The sequence below is a fragment of the Lithobates pipiens genome, unplaced genomic scaffold, assembly GCF_037356315.1.
Source record: "Lithobates pipiens isolate NorthernLeopardFrog02 unplaced genomic scaffold, aLitPip1_a1.2 Scaffold_13, whole genome shotgun sequence".
Classification (NCBI taxonomy): domain Eukaryota; kingdom Metazoa; phylum Chordata; class Amphibia; order Anura; family Ranidae; genus Lithobates; species Lithobates pipiens.
Genome location: NW_027507718.1, coordinates 130,776,020 through 130,801,767, shown reverse-complemented (window position 1 = coordinate 130,801,767; position 25,748 = coordinate 130,776,020). Strand labels below are relative to the sequence as shown.

At 44.0% G+C, this 25,748-nt stretch overlaps 1 protein-coding gene across 2 annotated transcripts in view; it reads right to left on the bottom strand.

The window, feature by feature from the left end:
* Window positions 1-25,748, bottom strand: part of HSD11B1L (hydroxysteroid 11-beta dehydrogenase 1 like) — a 132,699-nt gene that overhangs the window by 21,148 nt on the left and 85,803 nt on the right. For both annotated transcript variants that reach the window (XM_077475578.1, XM_077475577.1), the window contains exons 4-5: window positions 4,008-4,099; window positions 3,788-3,881 (exon numbers count right to left, since the gene is read on the bottom strand). In XM_077475578.1, coding sequence (XP_077331704.1) covers window positions 3,788-3,881; window positions 4,008-4,099 — 186 coding nt within the window. The remainder of the gene's footprint in view (window positions 1-3,787; window positions 3,882-4,007; window positions 4,100-25,748) is intronic.

Genomic DNA, 25,748 nt, shown 5'->3' with positions numbered 1-25,748 from the left:
GAGAATGAACTCACAGTGCTTATAATAATTATTTGTAGATAACTTATGATAATTAACCCCTTGCCACCCAGGCCCATTCTGAGACTTCTCTCCTACATGTAAAAATCATCATTTTTTTAATGCTAGAATATTACTCAGAGCCCTCAAACATTATATATTGTTTTAGCAGACACCCTATGGAATAAAATGGTGGTCTTTGCAACTTTTTATGTTATACGATATTTGCGCAGCAATTTTTCAAACTTTTGTTTGGAAAGAAACTGTTTCATTCATAAAAAAAAACACTAAAGTTAGCACGATTTTGCTTTACATTTTTTACAGGTTACATGTTTAGAGTTACAGAGGAGGTCTAGTGCTAGAATTATTGTTCTCGCTCTAACAATCGTGGCATATGGAACCTGTGTGTATCTGACTCTGATACTAACCAGAGCCTACCCAGGGACTGACTAGTATCTCTCCCCAGCCTGTCCCCACACACCCTCTCACCTGCTGACCTGTGAATGGGGCAATCACTCCCACAGTGTTATTGTGTTCTGCCAGTCAATACAATGATTAGTGTTGCTAACTATAGCTGGCAGCACTGATTGTTTTGGGGAAAACCTGACAGGCTGGTTGTACTCAAGTTGGTTAATAGGTTGACTTGTGTAAAACCAGCTAGCCCATACATAGATCGACTATGGCTGGTCTCTGCTTAATTGGTGTAATTTCAATCCATGTCTCGCCCACTTAACCACTACGCAGTCCCTAAACATCCTTCCACAAACCTTTACATTTTTCCTTCCCAGATTACTTCATCCTCTCCTATACACAGTGCCCACTGTCATACTCTCCACACTTCTCTCCTATACATAGTGCCCGCTGTCATACTCTCTACACTTCTCTCCTATACATAGTGCCCGCTGTCATACTCTCTACACGTCTCTCCTGTACATAGTGCCCGCTGTCATACTCTCCACACTTCTCTCCTGTACATACTGCTCACTGTCATATCCTACACACTCCTCTCCTATACATAACGCCCGCTGTCATATTCTACACACTCCTCCTCTCTTGTAAATAGTGCCCACTGTCATACACTTCTCTCCTGTACATATTGCCCACTGTCATACCCTCCATACTCCTCTCCTATACATACTACTCACTGTCATACCCTCCATACTCCTCTCCTATACATAGTGCCCACTGTCATACCTCCAACACTTCTCTCCTATGCATAGCACCCACTGTCATACCCTCCGCACTCCTCTCCTGTACATACTACCCACTGTCATACCCTCCGCACTCCTCTCCTGTACATACTACTCACTGTCATACCCTCCGCACTCCTCTCCTGTACATACTACTCACTGTCATACCCTCCATACTTCTCTCCTATACATAGTGCCCACTGTCATACCTCCAACACTTCTCTCCTATACATAGCGCCCACTGTCATACTCTCCACACTCCTCTCCTGTACATACTACTCACTGTCATACCCTCCATACTCCTCTCCTATACATAGTGCCCACGTCATACCCTCCCTCCACAATCTTCTCCTGTAATTACTGCTTACTGTCCTACTCTCCACACTTCTCTCCTGTACATAGTGCCCACTGTCATGCCCTCCACACTCCTGTACATATTCACTGTCATACCCTCCACACTCTTCTCTTATACATAGTGCCCAATGTCATACCCTCTACACTCCTCTGCTGTACATACTGCCCACTGTCATACCCTTCACACTCCTCTCCTGTACAACGTGCCTTCTCCCATACCCTCTGCACTCCTCTCGTGTACATAGTGCCCACTGTTAGACCCTCCACATTCCTCTCCCTCACCTGCACATACTTCCCACTTGTATACCATCCAAACTCCTCCCCTATGCCTCTTACCCACAAAAACTGTTCTTTAAAATTATACTGAATATCCTCAATGTTACCAGCTCTAGAATGGGCACCTTTGTCAGTTCAACTAAAGGAAACCTCACAGTCCTCATATTTGTTCCGCCCCATTATTAGTACTTATTTCATTTTGTAATTACTATTGTGATGTATAGAGTAACACGGGGGATGTCAGCTACTATAAATATAGCACTTGTAAAGAAAAGCGTCCCTGAAAATATTTTTGAAATGTTGACAACTATGCACTTAGGCACTGCTCAAGGGCCACAGGGTCAGTAGGGGGCCCCATGAGAGGCTCGTGATATTAAAGCGGTAGTAAACTTTTCTAACATTACGACTTTTTAGAGGCCCTGGGGTAGGTTATGCCATAATGTACAAGTATGCACAGCATATTAGCACATTAGGGTACACTTAAATTGTCAGACTGAGCCCTCCAGTGCTGTGCTGTGATCAACCGGCGGGGCCCCGGGCACTTCCATCTTCACCCGGTCTTCCTTCTGGGTTCTGTGCCTTCGGTCACTTGCCTTGGCCAGGCTGCGTTGATGTCATTCCCGTCCTCTCTCTCTCACCCCCCCTTTCTCTCACATCCTCCCTCCCTTACCCCTCTTTCACCCCCTTTCTCTCTCTCTCTCTCTCTCTCTCTCATCCTCCCTCTCTCTCTTTAATTTAATTTGTTATCACAAAAAATAGTTTGCATTTTTATTTATTTATTGTTTATAAAAGGCCCCACCAAAATCCTCAGCACCAGGCCCATGATGTTCTTAATCTGGCCCTGATTGGGAGTATTTCGACCAGGCGTGGTTGAGGAAAAAGGCCTACAGGTATAGCATTTGCATGAAACAATATTTTGTACAAATGATGCAGAGTATTTTAAACTATTGGTCTTTGTCTAAACTGGTCCTTGCCTACATGGATCAGTTTATGTAAAAGATAAACTTACCCTTTAAACTAACATTTTTTATTTTCAGCTTGAACCTCCCCCCATTTAGGTCTTTATTCCTCTTAAAATACTTACACCCAAAAAAATCTGTAGCACCCTCTTAGGTAGGTGCTAATGAGAGTATAGTTTTGGGTTTCGCTGCCTACCAGGGAGGCTATTGGGTAAATGTAGGTGTTCTCTGCCTACCAGGGAGCAGTGATCCATTGACAGAGTCTGCTCATTGTGCTCAGATGCTGCTCATGTTGTCTGCCAGTATCACACTGGTCTAATAGGACAAGGCATATTGGACAGTGGGAGGAAACCTGACAAATGGGAGCATAGGCATAGTTACAGCCCTGGCCATTGGCAGAAGCAGGTACCTCAAGGCATGTTGGGTGACTGTATATATGTTTAGGGCACATGTGCTTGGGGTCTTTGGCTGGAAAGCAGGATTTCTGCGGCGGCTCCCGCACACCTGCAAGCACCTTGCGATCTCCCGGGAATGATCGGTGCTGCAGGGAACAGCTGTGAACACCGATCTCCTTTGTATACATTTTTAGCTGACAGCTGCTTCTACTTCTCTCCCTTCCACGGCTGTCAGCTAAAAAGACATACAAGGAGATCAGTGTTCACAGCTGTCCCTCCCGCTGCACTGATCATTCCCAGCTGTTCTGCGTGCTGCTCTCCCAGCCCCCTCCGTGTCCTTCTCTGCCCCCCCATTTTTCTCCGGTCCCTGTGTTCTCCTCTGCCCCTCCTGTCCTCCTCATCAGCCCCCCTCATCCCCCGCAGCCGGCTCCCCTCCTCTCCCACTGGTTGCGGGGGGAACTGTCAGGAATTGGACACAGTGAGCAAGATCGCTCGTGTCCTGCAATAACTGAGCAGAGTAAACTATTATAATTATAAATTAACAAAGACAAAAAATAAAAATAAATCAAATATACATAGTGTGCATCTACTGTAACTTTCAATAACCAAAAATCACCTGTAAGAGACGATAGAACAACAATGGAGCCCTTTGATTCTGTCAAGTGAGGGAGAGCCATGGTGGCAAGATGGACATAGCTGAGGAAGTTCACCTATAAGCATAGTGAAAGTTATAATCTGCAAATGAAGCGACTGCAAAAAAGTGCTTTCATTGTGGTGTACGAGATTAAAATGTCAATATTAGATCGAATATTCGGAGTAGTAAAATCAAAACAAACCTCCATTAGCCACCTGGTGTGCTGGATATCTCCATCCCACATTTGAAATGGGCTTGAACCAATGTGGTTTAACACCAAATAGTCCAAACCACCTGCAAAAAATACAGACAGTGACTTGTTAGACTTTTTTTCCCCTAGAAAACATAAGAAGCGATTCATAAAACATTAAGGTTGTGTTCAAACTTTCACATGGTTTACCACACTGCACATTATAGTTATTCTAAAGCCAAAATGTGTTTTACCCTAAAGTGTTTTTAGACCTTAGACATGAAATATGAACAAAGCACATCCTTCTATACTGTGTATTTGTCTCTATCCAAAGCTCTGAGTTTGATTTCTCTCTGCTGCCCTTTTCTTCTGTTAATCTGCAGGAGTCACTTCTGACAGCTTTTCCAGATTCCAAGAGTTAATGGGTGACAGGGGAGGGGAGCTCTAGCACACAGCCTGTATTTGACAGCCACAACTTGGATGTTCTCTGTGTAATGTGAGGAAGGGGTTGTGTCTGTTCTCTGCATTGAAAGTTCAGACCTCCAACCCCTGCTTTTCAGAGCTGAGAAATGCTATGTAAAATGTGTGTTTTGGAAACTTGCCTGTAGAGAAGGGATGATGCGGATAAACAGGTACAACTTAAAGGGGTTGTAAAGGCTCGTGTTTTTTTCACCTTTAATGCATCTTATGCATTAAGGTGAAAAAACACCTTGCAGTCACCGGCCCCCCAGCCCCCGTTTTACTTACACGAGCTCTGAATTTCTGGCAGCGGCGGAATTTACCTCTCCACGGGTTCTTGGCTCTTGATTGGATAGATTCATTGCAGCGCAACCATTGGCGCCGGGCCGAGTCCTGCATTCGGCCTCTATGGATGCCGAATGCTGGAGGTGCCGCAAAAGCCACTGAGGAACCCCAGAAATGGATGTTCGGGGCCACTGTGCAAAATGTGCTGCACAGTGGAGGTAAGTATGACATGTTTGTTATTTAAAAAAAATAAAAGAACGATCCTTTAACATCACTTTAAGTAGGAGGATTTGTTCATTCTCTGTGTATCACCTGTATCACCTGAGGATAGTCACTTTACTGGGTATATGTAAGTGTTTTACCTTACCTACTTATTGGTTGCTTAATTAATCGTGACCAATTATGTCATATGCTATTGCTGCGGGAGCCCCAGGATAATAATCCAGATGATTTTAGGAATCATCTCCGTACGACGGACCCCTTTCACCAACTCTTGGCACCGTTGACCCCCTATATTAAGAAGCAGAACACATGCATGAGGCTTTTAATTTTATTTTTGGTTGAATAATAATGATTTGATTTGTTATATTTTTGGACGCATAGAATGCACTTTTGGGTTAAGTTCTATTGGCAGATAGCATGTCTAATTTTTTTTTTAATGCACAATAAAAAAAATTTGAAGAATAATACTTGGCTATGTGTTTTACTTCAGATGACAGTTTGGGAGTAGGCAGTTACATTTAAAAAAATACAATGTGAAATTGACAAGGGATACCAACATAGTTGTATCTTTCATCTCTAAAACTACAGGATAATGGTGTCATGATAACTTTCCCAAAAAAAACCTCCAAAAAAGCATAATATTATTATTCTTGATATCGCCAGAAAAAAAAAACCTGAAAATTCATCGGTATCACCAGCAAAGCAGCTTCATTATTATCCCATTAAAGAAGAAGAGAATGTGCGCTGCATTTCGAGATTTCATAATTCGATTTCATAATGAATGTTTCATTTGACGGTGGGCGGGCAGCAAGCAGCTAGCGAAGTCAATAAAAGTGCATTAAAAAGCATATAACATGAGTTTTGATGCATTAGCAACAGGTAATAACAAGCTTTTAAATGAAAAGCTTGTCTTTCCTAGAAAAAAAAATAATAATAACAATAACAATGTCTATTTAGCAGCATTGGTCCAAGCTATGGCTGACCTTGTGGTGGATTTGTGGCCTCTTCTGTGGGCCCCCCTGCCCCCCGTGTTTCCTAGAGCTTGGGGCTGAGGGGGCGGGTACGGCTGCTGGCTGTCTCATTTCCCCCTCCCCACCCCCCCGGGTTTGGACAGCACACTGTCACCCCTTCCTGTGGTTCCATTCTGTCTACTTTTGCGCTGTGTGTTGTTCTTGTCTAATGCCACACAAGCGGAATGCCCGACAGAAAAATTCTGACGGAAGCTTTTCAACGAATTTTGACCTAGAAATAGAACATGTTCTAATTATTTCCAATTTCTATCGGGAAAACCGCTCATCTGTATGCTGTTCTGACGGACCAAAAACGACGCATGCTCTGAAGCAAGTACGACATGGAAACGCTCGGTGTGGTAAAACTAGCATTCGTATTGGAGCTAGCACATTCCTCACACTGCCAATTCCGTGATCTTTTAATGCAGCGCATTCTTTTCTTCTTTAGAATGCTAGAACAACGAAGTTGTTTTGCTGCTCATATTCACACAGAGTTCTCACAAACTTATTTCTTCATTATTTATACACATCTCATGAATAATATTCTATTTTTTAAAAGCCCGATCTCCATAATAATGTTTACAATTATTTTTTATAGTCATCCTTTATAAATTTTTTATTTCATCAAGATTTTTTTTAGGATTACTTAAAATTTTTCTAGTGATCTCCACATAATTATTTTTTTGTGTGTGTCAAGTTACCACAATAACATTATTATCTTGTATTTTTTATTAACCTCAAGGAGGTCGGTGTCCTTTGTTAATTTGACATTGTCTTTTTGAAATGCACCTGCCTACTCACAAACAAACTGTCCTATTTGAAGAAAAACACATAGGAAAGTATTTTCTGAAAATAAAATATCCATTTATTCTGGGTAACAAAATAAAGAGGAAGTCAACACTGGAAAAACTTTTGGAATTTGCGAAGCCTTTTGGCCCCCAGGGCACACATCAAGTCTGTGGAAAAGAAAATTGGAAGCTTGAGGAGTCCATATAATAGGGAGCACAATCTGGTCCAGGAATCCCAGAGATCAGGACCAGCAGCAGATGACATATCTGTCCCCAGGCAGTGGTACTACAACATCCTCCGACTTCTTCGTCAGATCACATTGAACACAGGCCATCCCTTTCTTCTCTTCCCTTTAGCCTTCCCTCCACGCTTCCCTGCAGCCTTCATTAGAGGCTGTGGCACTGGTGGTGGACTTGTGGCAGGAGGATGGGCTTGCTCATATATGTGGCTGTTCTCAGTCAACTGGCCATTCAACCCCTTCTGAAGGGCATCAAACATAATTCCCTCATAATTCCCCCTGGTGTTGGCCCTTCTCCAGTTCTAGCAACCTGGTGGCTAGATAGCAGCCATAGGCCTCTTCAGCATTGTGGGGGGGGGGGCTCCTGAGGAAATCGCTGGCTTCCCTAATGAGCCCCAGTGCTGCCTCCTCCATCATCGTCCCCATCCTGGGCCTTTTGGTTGTAAGGCAGAGGGGAGGCACCTGGTATAGGGTGAGGCTCCTACTGGGTCCACCTCCTGGCTGCCACTGGGCACGGTCTTCTCCTGGCTGCCGCTTTCCAGATCCTCCTCTTGGCTGAGCTCATCCTGTGTATAAAAAAGGGACATCGTTTTAGTTTTTGCTTCATCAATCACACACAATTTTTAGCTCCTGACTTGCAAATTGAATGTTAATAAATAGAAAAGACTATCATTATGACCCCAGCATTTTTCTTTCTTGTCCCAAACATTTTGGCCATATGTAAACCACTTTGTTTAAAATCATGAATTAGTTATCAATTATAACATCTAGTTAACATTAATATTAGGACAATAAATATGTCTACAAATAATATACCTGGCTCCTGCTGGACGCATCCACTTCTTCCAGGATGGAAGGCCCAGGGACGGAGAGTCGAGAACTTGAGGTCCTGCAGGTTTCTCCCAGTTGTCAAGTACCAAAACTGGGTGACTAGCCTCTGCTCCGGAGTGATGGCTTGCCACATGCAGGTATCCCTGCCTGCTAATATAAGGGGTCAGCAAAGCCAAGAGGTGGTGAAAAACGGGGTCTGTCATCCTGAGATAATTCCTTAAAGGGGTTGTAAAGGCAATTTTTTTATTTTCTACATAGGTTCCTTTAAGCTAGTGCATTGTTGGTTCACTTACCTTTTCCTTTGATTTCCCTTCTAAATGTTTTTTTGCTTTGTCTGAATATCTCACTTCCTGTTTCTCCTCAGTAAACTTCTCACCTACATTCGAGCTGGTGGTTAGTCAGCCAGAACAGCTTACTGAACAGCTTACTGAGGAGGAACAGGAAGTGAGAAATTCAGACAAAGAAAACAAAGAAAAAAAAACATTTATAAGGGAAATCGAAGGAAAAGATAAGTGAACCAACAATGCACTAGCTTAAAGGAACCTATGTAGAAAATAAAAAATGTACCTTTGCAACCCCTTTAAATCATCAGGATTATTCTCCTGTATCATCACGAAGCAAAGGCATGTGCGAGAATTGGTCACGCTGGAGTAACCAATTCTTGGTCCATGAACTCCTCCTTGTCCAGTTCATGGACTGGGCTTGGGTCAAAGTATAAACCCCAACACCAAGCCCCCACACAGCACGAACACTGTACGACGAGTACGTACCCGCACCATGGTTTCAAAATGGTAAGCTGTTTAGAGCGAACTTAACAGAATGCACTGAAGAACAGCAAGGCCTGTGAAGAGCAAGCTAAAAAATCAGCAACGAGCGGACAAGAACGCACTGAAAAACAGATACAACCCCACAAGCACAAACTGAACAGCAGGAGTCTGAAAAGCGCAAATCATCTCTAACCAAACTTCTACTAACACGAGATTAGCAAAAGGAGCCCAAAGGGTGGCGCACTGGGTATTGAACTTCCTTTTTCTAGTCCCGTCGTACGTGCTGTACGTCACTGCATTCTTGACGATCGAAATTTGGTGTGATCATGTGTACGCAAGACAGTTTCAGCAGAATTCCGTTTGGGATCAGCTCACACACTAGGAATTGACAGGCAGGGAGGGAGGGGGATAGACTCTGAATACAGTGGGATGACAGAGGCAGGTAAACTGAACAATGGTACCATGGATAATCAGCAATGATTACCGTGGCCAGCACAGCTGGGGGATACAGGAACAGGCAGGATCAACAAGGTATTTTACAGCATAGAATGGGACAAATGGGGGTGGGGAGTGGCCGGATTGTGGCCTGAACAGACGTGTGTGTGAAGAGCTCCTGCCATCCTGATACCTATCCTTAGCTTTCTTCCTCCAGCAGGCCTGCCTTGTTCTCTCCATATACCTCGGAGCTTCCCAGCCTGTCAACATGCCGCCCGAGGCCTCCATTGGGGCGTTTCTCTGAGTTTATAGCTGCCTCAGGGACAGATCATGGCTCCGGCCCAGCCACAGCCCCAGCAATTTCTCCTGGCCTCCCTGATCGCCCTGAGCTGAATTCCTCCTTGTACAACCACTGGACTTCACCCGCTTGCTGACCGATGCCTGCAGTTACCATCGTGTCACCCCTTAACAGCAGCCTGGAGGATGAATCGCGAATACGGCCTTGTGAGTAGCAGACCTCTTGCTACACCCGGGTGATCATTTTAGGCCCTCCTGACTCCTCTATGCCTGCCTCCAAGCCGATGCCAGCAATTAGAGCACTCCAGCCTGTCAGAGCGCGACCCCCAGTGGAGGGTGACCATATTCATCCATGCAAAAGGTAGCGGCCCCAGCCCTAGTCCTGGTTCCAGTGTCACATGTGGCGGCCATCTTGCTCCACCCTGCTGCAGTGTCCACAATCAATCTTGGTCTCCCTGACTCCTCTGCACCTGACTCACTGCCACCGGAGCTGCCCAGCCTGTCAAACTGCAACCTACAGTTTCCATAGAAGCATTCCCCTTCTTCCAAAGCCACCTGAAGGACGGTTCAAAACACCAACTTTGTGAATTGTGGCCATCTTACTACATCACAGCACTCACTCTTAGCCCCACCCCCCCCCCGCCCCCCCCCCCCCCCCCGTCTTCTCTGTGCCTGACCCTTGCTTTATCCCAGCTCCAGAATTTTCCTGCCTGACATGGAGCCATCTGATGCCTCCAAAAAAGCAATCCAAAGGTAAACAACAGTCCAGGGTACAGACTGCATCCCCATCCACATGCGTGGATTTCACCTTACTCAAGAAATTACAGGCCTTATTGGTGCATATGGAGGACAGTTCCCTTGCTGACACCCCGGTGCCTCCTTCCACCCAGTCCCCCACAGGTGACACAAACATGATCTTAGCAGCGATTAAAAGCAGTAGGACATCTCTATTGGTGCAGATCGATCATCTGGCAAGAGTGCATCTGCGAAGAGTGCAATTTTATCCATAATGATTTGGATAAAATGCGGGAGCGCCTCTCAGAATCCTAAAATCGGATCTCAGAGGTGGAGGATCGAACGGGGCAACATACTGACCAGCTCATCGACCTGAAAAACACTATAAAATCTCTGGTGGCGAAATCTGATGACGCAAAAAAAATCGTATGAGATGTAACAATGTTAGGGTGCTGGGCCTTCCAGAGGGCTCGGAGAGAGATCGACCGGGAGACTTTGCAGAGGCCTTCTTTAAAGACTTGCTGAGAATGTCTCCCCTACATATGTGGCAGAACGTACCCATAGGCTCCCAGTGGGTCGACCTATCCCAGGTACCTCTCCGTGCCCTTTCCTGGTATGTTTCCTTAACTACCGAGATCCGGATTGTATACTTTCAGAAGCCAGAAAGCACCCGAATCTGTAATATGATAATGCGCACATATGCTGTTCCCCGATTTCTCTCCAGAACTTAAAAAAAATTAAATGGCAAACCTTCACCAACATTCGTCGCAGACTATGAGACCATAAGATTAAATATGGAATGCTCTATCTTAGCCGCCTGCGAGCTCAACATGAGGGCACTATCAAGTTTTTTGACACCTCGGCTGAAGCAGACGCCTGGCTCACTATGTTACATTGAAGACACGGTGTGCTACTCTGCCATGCGAGTCTTAGGGGCTCTTCAAGGCATGTTTCTCCTGAGCTAAGATGGTATGTTTATATCTACATGGTTCTATTTTGCCTGGGGTTCATGCTCCCTTATTCCTCAGACTTTTATCTTCATCCTCTATGGTGCTTGGGGCTGTGGTTCCTGGTATTTGTGTGGACCGGATCATGGCTTACCCTCCAAAAGTCACTCCCTTAAAAATTATTCGAGAGACCCGTGGGATTTCTGTCAACTTGGGACTTGTCTCTGAAAAGACTTCCATGTTGCTCCCATCCCAGGTGCCAGTTTACCATCCTCATGTCTAGGAGAGCCTACATTAAGTGAGCTATTCACATGAGGCTCTACAAAATAAGGCTCCCTTCTATTGGCTTATCTCTGTGATAATTGAAATTTATGCTTGGGATGTAACCCCTCATCCTGGATGGAAACTGACCTAGTTGTTTGGCAGTATGATGTTAGTAGGGTGCTCATAGTTTCATAGAGTACGCTCAACTAAGGACTGTTCTGGGATTGAAACTGACCTAGTTATTTGTTGGGGACGCATGGTCAGTAGGGTGTTTACAGTTGTATTTTTTTTTTAACCAAGTTTTTTTGTTTCACAAACTATGCTCCTGATTCTTTTTGGGTCAGCTCTTCAATTTATGCATCATTGCCGCACCTTTTTTTCAAGGTTCTCCAAGATATCAACTCTTCATGCCTCATACAATATGTACTATATGTACATGTCTTTGGGTCTCTCCTGCTCAGATCAGGTGTTTCCTTATTTGATCTATGAATTTTAAATTATCATGGAACGTTAGGGGGCTCAATTACAAGTTTAAGAGGGCGCTAATGTTCAAATATCTGAATTACCAGAGACCCCATATTCTTTTTTTACAGGAAATCCACTTGACAGGCAACAAGATTTTGGCATTACACGGGCCATGGGTTCAACAGGCCTTCCACGCTACCTACTCAGGTTATGATAGGAGTGTGGAAATCCTTCTGAACAAATCCCTGCTGTATAAAGGTGTTACATCTCATTAGTGATCCACTGGGAAGATATATTATCAGGTTATTGTAAAATAATGCTATGGTATTTGCCTTTGTCAATATTTACATACCGTACCTCCTCCCTTTAACCATCAGGTCCTGTACATCATATATAATAAATTGGCATCTCTATCTTTCTCCTGGCTGTATATAGTTGGAGACTTTAATTCCATTATGGATGTAAAGCTTGACTCATCCAATCCTTCCAGAGCTTACACTCCTGATCTATGTAACTGGGCTTAAGCTTTAGACTATACCGAAATTTGGCGATGGAAACATCCGGGAATCAAGACCTACTCCTGTTTCTCTTCTACCCATAAATAAGGCTCCCGGATTGATCTAGCCTTTGGCAATGCACCAGCATGGACTATGGTTAAAAATGTATTCTATCTTCCCTCTGGTCTCTCTGATCCTGCCCCCCTAAAGCTGTGTATTGCTTTGAAGCATGCTAGGAGTTTGCATCTAGCACCCAAAAGGATACAGGCCCAGAAGGTGGGAGAACTAATGAGGGATCTACCTCACAAGCTATGGTATGGGATGCCTTTAAGGCACATATTCAGGTGAATATATATCTGCCATTAAAGCAGTCAAATCAGATTTGTCATCACAAATACAACACCTGGTGAGGTGAAAGCAGCAGAAACCTTTTTTTTGGCTCACGTCTGTGGATAACTTCGAGCTACTTCCTCAGACGAGAATTGTCTTTACATATGGATTTGGCTACGCATTTTAATCCGTGCTTTGTGGCTGGCAGGGTGTTTGAGTCCAGAGACAAAAATGAAAAACTGCTGGCTAATCTTGTGGTGGATCATAGGTTTCAAATGGTAATTTTGAACATACGCTATGCAGATGACCCTGTAACATCTGATCCCACTAGCATGTTACACAAAATCACAGACTATTTTAGCCAGTTGTATTCCGCAGTCTCAGGCCTGCCCAAAACCGCTATCCAGGAATTACTCAGTACCTTAGACCTCCCCACACTTTTCACCAGAAGTAGTACTTCTTGATAAACCCATTTCATTAGAGGAAATTGAAGCAGCTATATACTCTTTTCCCAGTAAGAAAACTCCGGGTCCAGTCGGTATCCCGGGGGAGTAGTATAGGATGTACATTTCTACCCTGGCACCCAAACTACACAGCTTGTTCTCTGAATCTTTAGAAAAAAAAAAATGATGCTACCCTCCCTCTATGTATCAGGCCCATATAGTCTTAATTCCCAAACCAGGAAAGGACCACTCCAAATGTGCCTCCTAAAGGCCCATTTCTTTGTCGAATTACGATCTAAAAAGATTTTAACAAATTTTGGCCACTAGATTGATGAAAATTATTCTTGACCTACTCAGCATAGATCAAACGGTTTATACCGGGGAAGTCCACGGATATCAACATCAACCGGTTTTTCACTCATTTACAGCTACCCCCAACTGAATCCACCTCTAGAATCTTGGCATCACTCGACACTGAGACTCTGTGGCCTGGCCTTATATGCTCTAAGTGCTGGAGGCTATGTTGTTTGGGTCCGAGTTTTTGAAATGGGTGCAGTTGCTTCATTCCTGCCCTTGAGCCCAGGTTAAAGAGGGATTCCGCCAAAAAAAAAAATAATATTAAAAGCCAGCAGTTATAAATACTACAGCTGCTGACTTTTAATAAATGGACACTCACCTGTCCCGGGTTCCAGCGATGCCGGCAGCCGAGGCCGATCGACCGCTCGGGCCTCGGCTGCTGCCGCCGCCATTCTATGTGAGGGAATCAGGAAGTGAAGCAAATCGGCTTCACTTCCCGGTTCCCTACTGCGCATGCGCGAGCCGAGCCGCGCAATAGGAAATCTCCGCGCTGTCACTGGGACCCGTGTGTGTCCCAGCAGACAGCACGGCAGGGCAGGAAATGGCGTAGACTCCCGTGGGAGTCTATGCCCGGAAGTGGGTGAAAATACCTGTCTTTGACAGGTATCTCCACCCCCCTCCCCCCTGAAAGGTGTCAATTGTGTAACCGGAGGGGGGGGTTCCGATCAGCGGAGGTTCCACTTTAGGGTGGAATCCCGCTTTAAGCTAGGGGGCGAGCTCTCAGAATTCTTTCCAGTTAGGAGGGGTACGAGACAGGGTTGTCCATTGTCTCTGCATCTGTTTACTATTCTGATGGAGCCGGTGGCAGTGGCCATAAAGAGGGACTCTGATGTTGTTGGTATCCATTTGAGAACCTTTTAATTTAATTGTTTTTTTATTGAAAAAGAGATTTAACTTATACATACATAAATAAAACATGATTTTCCAAACATAGAGGAACTGTACATATCAACAAAGAATACAGAGTTTTACTTCCAAGGGTACTACTTAGCGCCTATGACGTAGCCATACCTGACCCTCTAATTGTCGCTAGCACCCCTGTAAGACTATCCCCTCCTCCCCTCCATAACCCTGTTCTTCGAACACACGCTGCTAAATCCAATCAAGCCTATTTGGCTAGCCGATAGCGGAGTGGTGAATCCATTCAGGAACAGAAATAAGGAGCTTCCAGTAGGCTCCCAGACCGCACCAGGCCTGAGACCAATAGGTGCGCCCTAGATCCTATCCTCCGCTATCTCGTCTAGGGGGAAGCCGATGTCCCTCAGCCATGGATTCCATAGCAGCTTGAATTTTTTAAGGTTATTTTGTCTAATATACATTGCCCGTTCGCACCAAATTATAGAATTGATGGCATTTATCCATGCTTGCAGTGCTGGAGGATTCTTTGCCTGCCAATTCATCGCAATTAAGCGTCTGGCCCGATACAGGCATCTTAATATAGATATTTTTGTTACAGCAGAGATTCCATCCCTTTCCATAATCCCTAATAGACAAGTCCTAGCTTCAGGTTCTAAGGTGATGTTAAAGATCCTATTAATTCTGTGTACAATTTCTATCCAGTACCGGTATAGTTTTGGGCACTTCCATACCATATGAAGCAGACCCCCCTGGTGCTCCACATCTAGGGCACTCCCCGTTAGACTTTCTACTTATCCTCCGCATTTTTTTGGGGGTGTAGTATGCCCTATATAGAAAGAGCTTGTGGGACATACGCTGCGATGGGGAGATAGACACCAGGTTCCCCTGTGCTAGGATCTCGTCCCATTGTTCCTGCTCAATTGGTCCCAGGTCTTCCTCCCATCCCCTCCTACTCTTATCCGGTCCCTCTCCATTCAAAACTTTATCCCTGAGTTTTGTATATAGGCTAGAGATCTGGCCCTTTGTTTGTCCTTGCTCGAGGAATCTCTGTAACAGGGGATTCTTTGTCCTCTCGATAATAAATGTGCCATACTGTGAATGTTTCCCATGCCTCACTTGCAAATATATATAAAATGTTTTATTGGAGATGCCGAATTCCTGTCGAAGGTCTTCAAAAGATTTTATAGTGTTCCCCTGATAGAGATGCACCAGTCTTCTAATCCCCCTCCTCTCCCACTCCAGGGACCGGGCTATACTATTTAATTCGGCCAGTTCTCCGTTGTTCCATAGGGGGGTATACTCAGTTACCCCCCCCATAGGCCAAGAGTTGCTTAGCTATCTGCCATACTTTCCTCGCCAAAGCATTGGTGGGGCATTTACAAGCAAATGAGTTAGCCTCCAGGACTTCAGCTAGAGTTCTATGATATGCATTGTTAATCATCAATTTGTGGTTTGGGCAGCCACCCTCTTCCAGTCCAGCCCCAGTCAAATGCTGGAGCTGGGCTGATAGAAAGTATGTTCTTAAATGTGGCATCGCTACTCCTCCCTTTTCCACAGGGAGCTGCAGCGTCCGCAGCCGAATCCAAGGCTGTCTCTTTTTCCATATTAATTCTCGAATTAATCCCTCCAGTCTGTTAAATTTCTGGTTGATCCAGACTGGGGAGTTGTGGAGGATATATAGGATCTGTGGCTGCCAAATCATTTTTACAAAGTTACAATGCCCCGCCACCGACAGGGGAAGGCAACACCAGCTATTGACCTTCTGCTTCAGCTTTGCCAGTAATGGTACCAAATTCTCCTCAACATACCGGTCTATCTCTCTGGGAATCCAGACACCCAAGTATTTCAGCTTAGGTACCACTTCTAGTCCCTCGACTATAGACGATGTTTGGTCTTCAAACTCCGATAGTGGCATAAGGGCTGATTTACTCCAATTGATGACCAAGCCTGATTGCTGCCCAAATTCATCCATCAGCCGTACTACACTATTCAGAGTGAAGCGCACATCGTCAAGAAAAAACAAGACGTCGTCTGCAAACAAAGCCAGCTTCTCCTCCTCCAGTCCGCGCCGGAATCCCCGGATGTCCGAGCGTGATCTCGCCATCACAGCCAGGGGTTCCATAGCTAGCACGAACAGGAGGGGAGACAACGGGCATCCCTGCCTCGTACCCCTTTCTAGGTAGAACACTTCAGAAAATAGGGTCCCCATTCTAATCTTGGCCCTGGGTCCCCTGTATAGTAGTTTTACCCATTGGATAAATTGGGGGCCAAAGCCAAAACGTTCCAATACGCCCCAGAGGTAGTCCCACTCCAGGCTGTCGAAAGCCTTAGTAGCATCTTCCATTTGAGAACCTTGGTGGAAACGATAGCAATGTATGCCTCATATTGTTTCTAAATGACACAGGGCCATCTCTTAAAGAAGCGTTACGTATACTGTCTGAATTTTACATTCATTGAGGACTACAAATTAATTGGGGGGAAAAAAAATAAAAAATCACAAATTTTACCTATTGACAGAGAGGCCCGAGACGGAGCGGATCCTACCCTACCTCTATTATGGTCATCCAGTATCAGATACCTGGGTATTGAGATTTCCCAAAAAACTTCAGAATATTGTGTCTTAAATTTAGTTCCACTTATTGACAATATAAAAGCTAAATTGAGGGCATGGGCCAATCTCCATTTCACTTTAAAAGGACGCATAAACCTGTTTAAAATTAAGTTACTTGGTTTTCTCTATGTGCTCCGGTATGGGCCAGTGTGGATTCCCAAAAAATATTTTAAAATAATTCATTCTAGTTTAACTACTTTCATTTGGGGCTCACAACAACTGAGGTTTGAGTTTACAGTCTGCAACAGCCATGGCTGCAGGGAGGTTTGGCGTGCCCGGATCTCCCTAGCTGCCATGCTCACACATTCCCATGATTGGCTCGCACAGAATGAGACCAATGAGGCGGTAGTATTAGAAGCTTCCCTTGTAGGCTCTTTTGAGGCTCTTAAAAACCTCTTATACATAGGGGCCTCTGCTTCCCTTCTTTTGACTGCAGCCATGAAAGTCGTATTGAAAGCCTGGTTGCTGTCCCAAGCTATACGTCCTAGCCCCTCTGATCATATCTCACAACATACCCCCCATGGCTCAATCTATTATTAATGGAATTTGCCTCTATACCTGATCCGCAGATTTAGGCAGTGGAGAGCATGAAATATTTAGAGCAGATATGTATAGCTGGAGAACTGAAACTCTTTGACACCTTAAAATTTCAATTTGACCTGCCTAATGTATACCTTTTTAGATATTTACAATTGAGAAATGCCTTTCAAATCCAATTTAAACAACTAGTAGCTTTTTGTACCTCAACCCTAGAGGATGTACTTAGAGATGATACCCTCACTAAACCCCTCTCAACTATTTATAAGACCTATTCTCCCTCTGTACACTCAGGGTTGAAAGCTCTTAAATCTAAATGAGCACTAGATGATGAAGCATGGGAAGAAACCTGGGAATGTGCATTTTTAGAGCTGGTTTTTGCAAGGGACAGGTTGATTTAGTAAAAACTCCTACATAGGTTCTATTTCACGCCTGTGCGTTTACACAGAATATATACCTTAATTGCTGCAGAGCGTTAGCAGTGTGCAGCGGACTCAGCAGACTTTATCCACGTATTTTTGCAAATGCCCTAATATCCACATTTTCTGGGAAGCGGTGGTCTTGGACATGCACTCTGTGACCAATGACCACTATTCATGTGCCCGGTTGGTGGAGGTTTGTTTGCTGAGTTTGGTGGACACCCTGGCTCATCTTCGGGCCTCCAGGACGCTGATAGGATTACTATTGTACTATGCAAGGAAAATATTCTTCTCCAATGGAAATCCCCATCAGCTCCAACCCTAACCTCGTAGTAAAAATGTATTAATATCAACTTACCACTGTACAGGGCCACCTATCTAGCAAGAGGTTGCCCCAAAAAATTCCACAGGGTCTGGGACATTTGGGTAGAGGATCTGTCTACCAATACTGACCCTGAATCTCCTAATTAGTAGATTACCTTACAAAAGACCAGGTGGACATGTATACTGTACGTAATTTAACCCACGTCCAATCCACATGTCTAAAAATTGTGACTTCCATCTTATTAAAATGTGGCTTACTACGACCCCTGAGCAGCTGATACCTACAATACTCTAACAATCTCAGCAGTTACTGGAGCATGGAGTTTTGTTCTAGTGCCAATAACAGCACTACTGTTAAGATTTTTATTTTCTTATATATAATGTTTGTTTTATTGTGATGTATTGTGGACTGAACCTGGGTATGCCCAATAGGCTCTGTTTTGTATCTAAACTTGAAACCCAATAAAAAGAATAAAAAATTAATAAAAATGGGACAAATGACACTGCAGAAGCACGATATGCAGTTTATCGTGCTTTAAAGGAACAGGATCTTTTTTTTTTTTTCTTTTAGGGTTACAACTGCTTTAATACAGGCTTTTCTTTTGTTTTATTTAGTTTTTCCCTTTATTTGGTCTCAGCCTCATTGTGGTCCAGTTTTCAAGGTTGTTTCATGTATATTGCTCTACTGCTGTGCATAGGCCTGATGAGTCTAGGTCTATTGGAGCCACTTATACTGATGGCAATGGGAATGTGATGTATTTTTCAATAAAAGTTAAATTATAGAAAAAAAAAAAGTGCATTTATTATTTTATTGTACTTCAGCCTGTACAGCATTGCAATCGCAATCAGAAAATTGCAGGTGCAATGCCAGGATCCTACAGAATTTCAGTACACTGTCTCTCCATACGTTTGATACAAGCGGGCAGTTGAATTGCATGCAGGAAGAATTCATGAACTACCAGGGCACTCACTAGCATCCTCACAGTTCATTGAGGATAACAAGCCATTGGCCGAGGTGGCCAACAGTAGTTGTAGTTCATTCATTCACAGGACTCTGTAAACGAATGACGCAGACACGTGGGTGAAGCCCCACACGGCCATGCAGTTTTTAAATTATGACAGTGGGCATGGGGAGAAGATCACCCGCCGCTGTCACAGTGAGGGGGGGGGATCGGAGGGAGAGGCTGTAGGAGCTGGAACATGTTATTTAGAGTGGAACATGGACCATGTTCCAAAGGAGAACTTATCCTTTAAGGTATTAAACAGGCTGTTAACCAGTGGTGGCCTGTCAATAGGGGGTGCAGCGGCTCCCCCTCCCCAAAGCTACTTTGGCCCTTTAAGTGTGTGGGACACCAGACACACACAGGTGCTATGGGAAGCATGATGTGTTTGCAATCACGTAAAGACCAGAGCACTTTTTTCGATTCGCTTTAACTGACAATTGGGCGGGTGTGCGACGTGGCTCCCAAACAAAATTGACGTCCTTTTTTCCTCACAAATAGAGATTTCTTTTGGCGGTCTTTGATCACTTCTGTGGTTTTTATTTTTTGTGCTATAAACAAAAGAATGCAACAATTTTGAAAAAAAAAAACACTTTTTTTTACTTTTTGCTATAATAAATATCCCCCCCCCCCCCCAAAAAAAAAATATATATATATATTTTTCCTCAGTTTAGGCCAATACATATTCTACATATATTAATATATATATATTTTTTTTACTAGTAATGGTGGCAATCAGCAATTTTTATCATGACTGCAACATTATGGTGGACACATCGGACAATTTTACACATTTTTGGGATCATTGGCATTAATACAGAGATCAATGCTATAAAATTGCATTGATTGCTGTAAAAATGTCACTGGCAGTGAAGGGGTTAACCACTAGGGGTCAGGGGAGGGGTTAAGTGCGTCCTGGAGAGTGATTCTAACTGTGTGGGGGGGTGGGCTAGCAGTTACCCGACACTGGCAGCGGCCATTTACCGCAATCCGTGATACGCCAGGTCCTCCAGGGGGTGCGCGGGAGCAAGATTCTGGGAGGACGTCAATGTACGCCACCCTAGAGTTATCAAGCCGCGCTGTAGCCGTCATTCGGCTATATTGCGGTCATTAAGTAGTTAAACAACACATTTGAGGTATTGCTGCGATCATCAAAGTGTGAGCAATAATTCTAGCAGAAGACCTCCTCTGTAACTTTAACCTGGTAACCGTAAAAAAAAAAAAAAAAATGAAATCATCGCCTATGGAGATTTTTAGGTACTGTCGTTTGTCGTCATTCCACGAGTGTGCGCAATTTTCAAACCTTTACTGTTTTCTTTTTTAATTCAAAAAGGTGTATTTTTTTCCCCAAAAAAATTTGTTTGCAAATACCGTCTGACATAAAATATTGCAAGGACCACCATTTTATTCTCCAGAGTTTCTGCAAAAAAAATGTATATGTATATGTATAAATATATTATATATATATATATATATATACACACACACACACACACACACACACACACACACACACACACACACACACACACACGCATACCTCACTTTTAAGTGCACAATGAAGTTTATTCCCTTAAGCTGGAAAGTGCAAAATCAGGCTCACTTCTGCATAGAAACCAATGAGCTTCTAACCCCAGCTTGTTCAATTTAGCTTTGGTAATAAAACCTGGAAGCTCATTGGTTTCCATGCAGAAGTGAGCCTGATTTTGCACTTTCCAGCTTTAGGGAATAAACTCCATTGTGCACTTAAAAGTGGGGTATGCATGTATGTATATATATATATATATATATATATATATATATATATATATATATATATATATATATAAAATATGTTTGGGGGTTCTAAGTAATTTTCTAATTTTCTAGCAAAAAATACTGTAAACAAGTGTCAAAAATAGGCCCGGTCCTTAAGCGGTTAAGGTAAAAAAATCTTTTAGGTGCAGCTCCCCCTGCACCCTTAATTCTTACCTGAGCCCGATATTGGCCTAGCACTGTGCCTGAGAGCAGTAGCGCTGCTCTCTCTCTCCCTCCTCATTGGCGCTATTGGCTCCTGCTGCTCTCAATCAAATCCAGTGACAAGGGAGAGGGGAGCCAGGCCGAGATAGATGCACAAAGTGCAGCTTGGGATCAAGGTGCATGAATAATCCCCCAGCAACCAGCTTCCATGGGGGGGTACTCGAAAGCGCCAGCAGGGGACCCCAGAAAGGGAGGATAAGTAGGGCAGGTAAATAGAACATGTCTGTTATTTTTCAAAAAATCCTTTACAATCGCTTTAAAGTGGAACTAAATCCTCCTCTCCTTTCTGCCAAGGAAGCTTCCATCTTAGCCTATGTTTAATCTGCAACTGGTGTTGCTCATGTGATCAGTTATGACAGCAGCCATTCGATGGCTTGTTTGGTTGAGAGCAGAAGTATCTGTGACAGTTATCATTCATGGCATGCCTTGAATGGAACTGTTTAGGGAAACAGTTAAAAGGACTTATAAAAGGCAGAAAGTTTTTTAATCTAAATTCATTTATGCATTAAGATAAAAAAAAACTTCTGTTTGTAGCAGCCCCCCCCCCCCCCCATTACCTACCTGAGCTCATTCTGTCTCCAAAGTCCAAGATCCCCTCAGCCATCCAGTACACTCCTACTAATTGTCTGAGACAGAGAAGCGGCACTATTGGCTCCAGTGGCTGTCAATCAAAGTCAGTCAGCCAATCAGGTGGGAGAGGGGGCAGGGCCAGGTCAGGGCTCAGGGTCTGAATGGATACACGGAGCTCTGACTTGGGTGACAACCTGTAGCAAGCTGCTGGCTGAGGGGAACTTAAAAGGAGGGAGGGGCCAGGAGCAGCAAAGAGGGACCTGAGCAGAGGAGGATCTGGGCTGCTCTGTGCAAAAACAACTGCACAGAGGAGGCAATAACATGTTTATTATTATTTTTTTAAAACAACACTTTAAAGAGGAAGTAAACCCTTCCAAACAACTTGGACCTATAGGTAAGCCTAGATTAAGGCTTACCTGTAGGTCCAAGCAATATCTCCTAAACCTATATGGTTTAGGAGATATTTGCCCGAAAATGGGCACCGCTGTCTACGGCGAATGCTCCGTAGACAGCGGCGCGCAGGCGCACTAAATGCGGCAAATCCAAGAATGGATTTGCCAAATTTGTCGACTCCCGTGCGCATGCGCGGGAGTGACGTCATCGCGGCTTCGCCGTATGACAGCGGCGGAGCTGCGAGGCGCGACTCCCGTGCGCATGCGCGGGAGTGACGTCATCGTGGTTGCGCCGCTGTGATTCGTCGGAGCTGCGAGACGCCACAAGCAACATGGATGCGGCGGACTACAGGGGACAGCGGCGACTTCGCTGGCTCCTGTGTCAGGTAAGTGACACATAATGAGCTACTATGCGATGCATAGTAGTCCATTATGCTTTACCTTTGCAGGGAAAAAAAGAGGAAGTAAACCCATCAGGGTTTACTTCCTCTTTAACTTGATGGGTCTAGTTCTTGATTAGGGGTCCGTGCACACCGGTCTTACACATTAGGTTAGGGCAATTAGAGGCATATTTCAAGAGTAGAGTTTAGAGGCAGAAAAAAAGCCCCCATCACAAGTGTGTTTTTGAGAGGAGTTTTCAGGCAGAAAAAGAACCACTAAACGCTTATAAACAGCGTATAAAACACATTTGGTGTTTTCAAGTGTACATTGAAAAAATATGAGAAGCTTTTGGAAGAAATGCTTATAAAAGCAAAAGCCCATAAACTTCCCTAAACTCTTGTTCAATATGAGCTACCCTGAGCATTTTTTTATGGCACTTTTTGTGCCAGAGGCTCTGCCATTTTTTTCTGCTTCTAATGTGCATGGACTCTAAACTGCATACATCTGTTCAGCAAACCAAACACACCTAATCTAAGTGCCATAGTATCTACTATATGTGATCTCGCTGACATGCAATGTTCCTTTGTAAAATCTCTGACAATCTTAATTAATCTATTCAAACATCAGTCCACCCTGATTACGGGAGACAAACAGCCAATGGATAATTTCTGTAGGTAATAACGCAGAGACACCAGATAAAGCACACTTATCAGTGACAAGGTTCATTTTTCTCAAGGGTTGAAATGGGGCTGTTCCTTGTAGATCAATGAGGCGTATTTAAAAACGAAAGTATGAAGCAGGTGCCAAATGAATGAATTTTGAAAAAAAACTTTGTAGGCTGAATTGTTATTTCCTGTGCTCAGAGAAATATGGAATGACATTGCTGAATTCCTTTTAAAAATGCTTGTTGCTTGCTGTCATACCATTCCAATGAGTTTTCCTTAACAAACATGCAGCAAGTAAAGCAAGAACTTCTTAGCTTTATATATATATATATATATATATATATATATATATATATATATATATATATATATATATATATATATATATATATATATATTTTTTTTTTTTTTTTTTTTTTTTTTTTTTTTTTTTTACAGCGCCAGAGATGGTACTTACCATGAATGAAGAGTGGTTGCTGTCTTAGGTTGCAATCTGAAATCCCCTAGACTCTGGATTTCCCCACAGCAGAGTCCATTTAGGTGCTGTGGGATTAATATTAGAAGCTGCACCTTTGACAGACACTCATCAAGCACAAACAAGGCATAATCACCACTTGGCCAGTGCCTGTCACAGCTGCAGCCGGTCATATTAACCCCTGCAGCACCGGAAGATCACTGCTGCGGGAGCAGAGGACTCTGAATTTCAACCAAACACAGCAGCCATCAGCACAAGGGACACATGGGACACTTCATTCAGTCCCTTGTACTGTTTAAAAAAACTAAATGTCAGCTTTAAACTAAAACAGTTTATCTAGCTAAACTGTTCTGTATCAAACTGTACTACAGTTCACACAATTCTATTCATGTCGTATTTTGATTGAGGGTGAGCTTAAAGTGGTGTTGCCACCAAAAAATTAAAACTGCTTAAAATTCGTAAAAAAAAAAAAAAAAAAATAATTGGCAAAAAAAAAAAACATTTTTACTCACCTCTAAATACCGGTTGCTAGGGGGTCCCTCGTAATCTGCCTTCCTCATTGCCCGGGCTGGTGACATCACTTCCCCTCGCGCCGCACATTCACCTGGGACCTGTCATGTGTCCCAGGTGACTGTACGGCGTATCACGGCGCCCTGCGCCGCTCGCGCATGCGCAGTGGGTGCCCGGCTGTGAAGCCACAGCCGGGTGCCCACAGTATGCATGACGGCGGCGCGAGCGGAGCGGGGAGCGAGGGGGGGGGCTTCGTTCCCCCGCATCGCTGGACCCTGGGGCAGGTAAGTGTCCGATTATTAAAAGCCAGCAGCTGCAGTATTTGTAGCTGCTGACTTTTAATTTTTTTTTTTTAGGGGGTATCCCACTTTAATATTTGGACACTTTGCTTGGCTGTACATCTCCTGTGGATCACAGGAGTGCAGTTTGTTCTGCACTCCTGTAACATGTTTTCAGCAGACAGTGGGCTGAAGCCGGTCCAGGCTTGGGAAGGATCACGACCATATGGTCAGGATCCGCCCACATTCCTGGACTGGCACCTGGCTCAGCCTCCCAGCGAGCCGCTGAGAGCCTTAACTGACTGCTCCTGCCACAGCCCAGTGCTCCAGAAAGTGCGAGGGGGCATAGCAGAGAGCTACTGACTGACAGTCAGAAGCCCTCTGCTTAGGGAGCTCTGGGAACCATGCAAGCAGCAGTATTAGATCGCTCAGTTCTCAGTGTTAGAGAACCTGCATCCACCTAGGTAAGTACAGTGTGATTCTGAAATAAAAGGAAAGCCCTATACTTTTCTTTTAAATGTTAGGTTCAATGGAAGATTTGCTGAAGGGCCACTAGACATACTAACTGTGGAAATAAAATGTGAACAGGTACATCTATTTAAACAGAACATGCAGATCTCTATTTCAGGCAGTGGAAAGAATATTGCAAAATGGACAGAAAAGGCTGGAAAGGATACATTTAGCAAAGTGTGGTAAATACACAATTTTCATCCATTTACTTGAAAGCATTGTATTTAACTATGACTGAAACATCACAGTATTATCACAACTGTCAGAATAGTATGAGAGAATGTCTGTAATAGTAGCAAACGAAATGCAGTCATCTGAGGCTGTTATGGGATGCCTACTTTCACTTGAAGCCTTCCATCATAGGAGAAAAAGATTAATGTTTAGAATTTTTATAGTATAATGTACAACAAAATAAACCAGCGTACAATGGGTTAAAACCAATGAAAAATGTCTCAATAGCAGTAATACAATGATGTGGACAGTTTATTCAAAAAAATTCAAACGTCAAAGTAGTTGTAATGTTAAAACGGATAGAAGATAAAAGCTTACGGTGACACTGGAGGGATCCCAGAGCAGAGAAAAGCTGATGGCAATCACAGATGGGGAAAACCTGGCAGTGGGTGTGGCACCATTGTCCCCACTGCGCTGAGCCGAACTGGGGACTCACTCACTGGCGGGCTGTGGGCAGCTGGATATGCTGGTGATGGAAGGGAAGAAAGCAGCAATCAGCAAAAGCTCCATGCTCCACATGTCTGAGTACCAGGCCAGCCGGCATACTGTCAGGGAGTGGACCCTGCTTAAAAAGAGCCTGACTATCCACCATAGTCTCGAC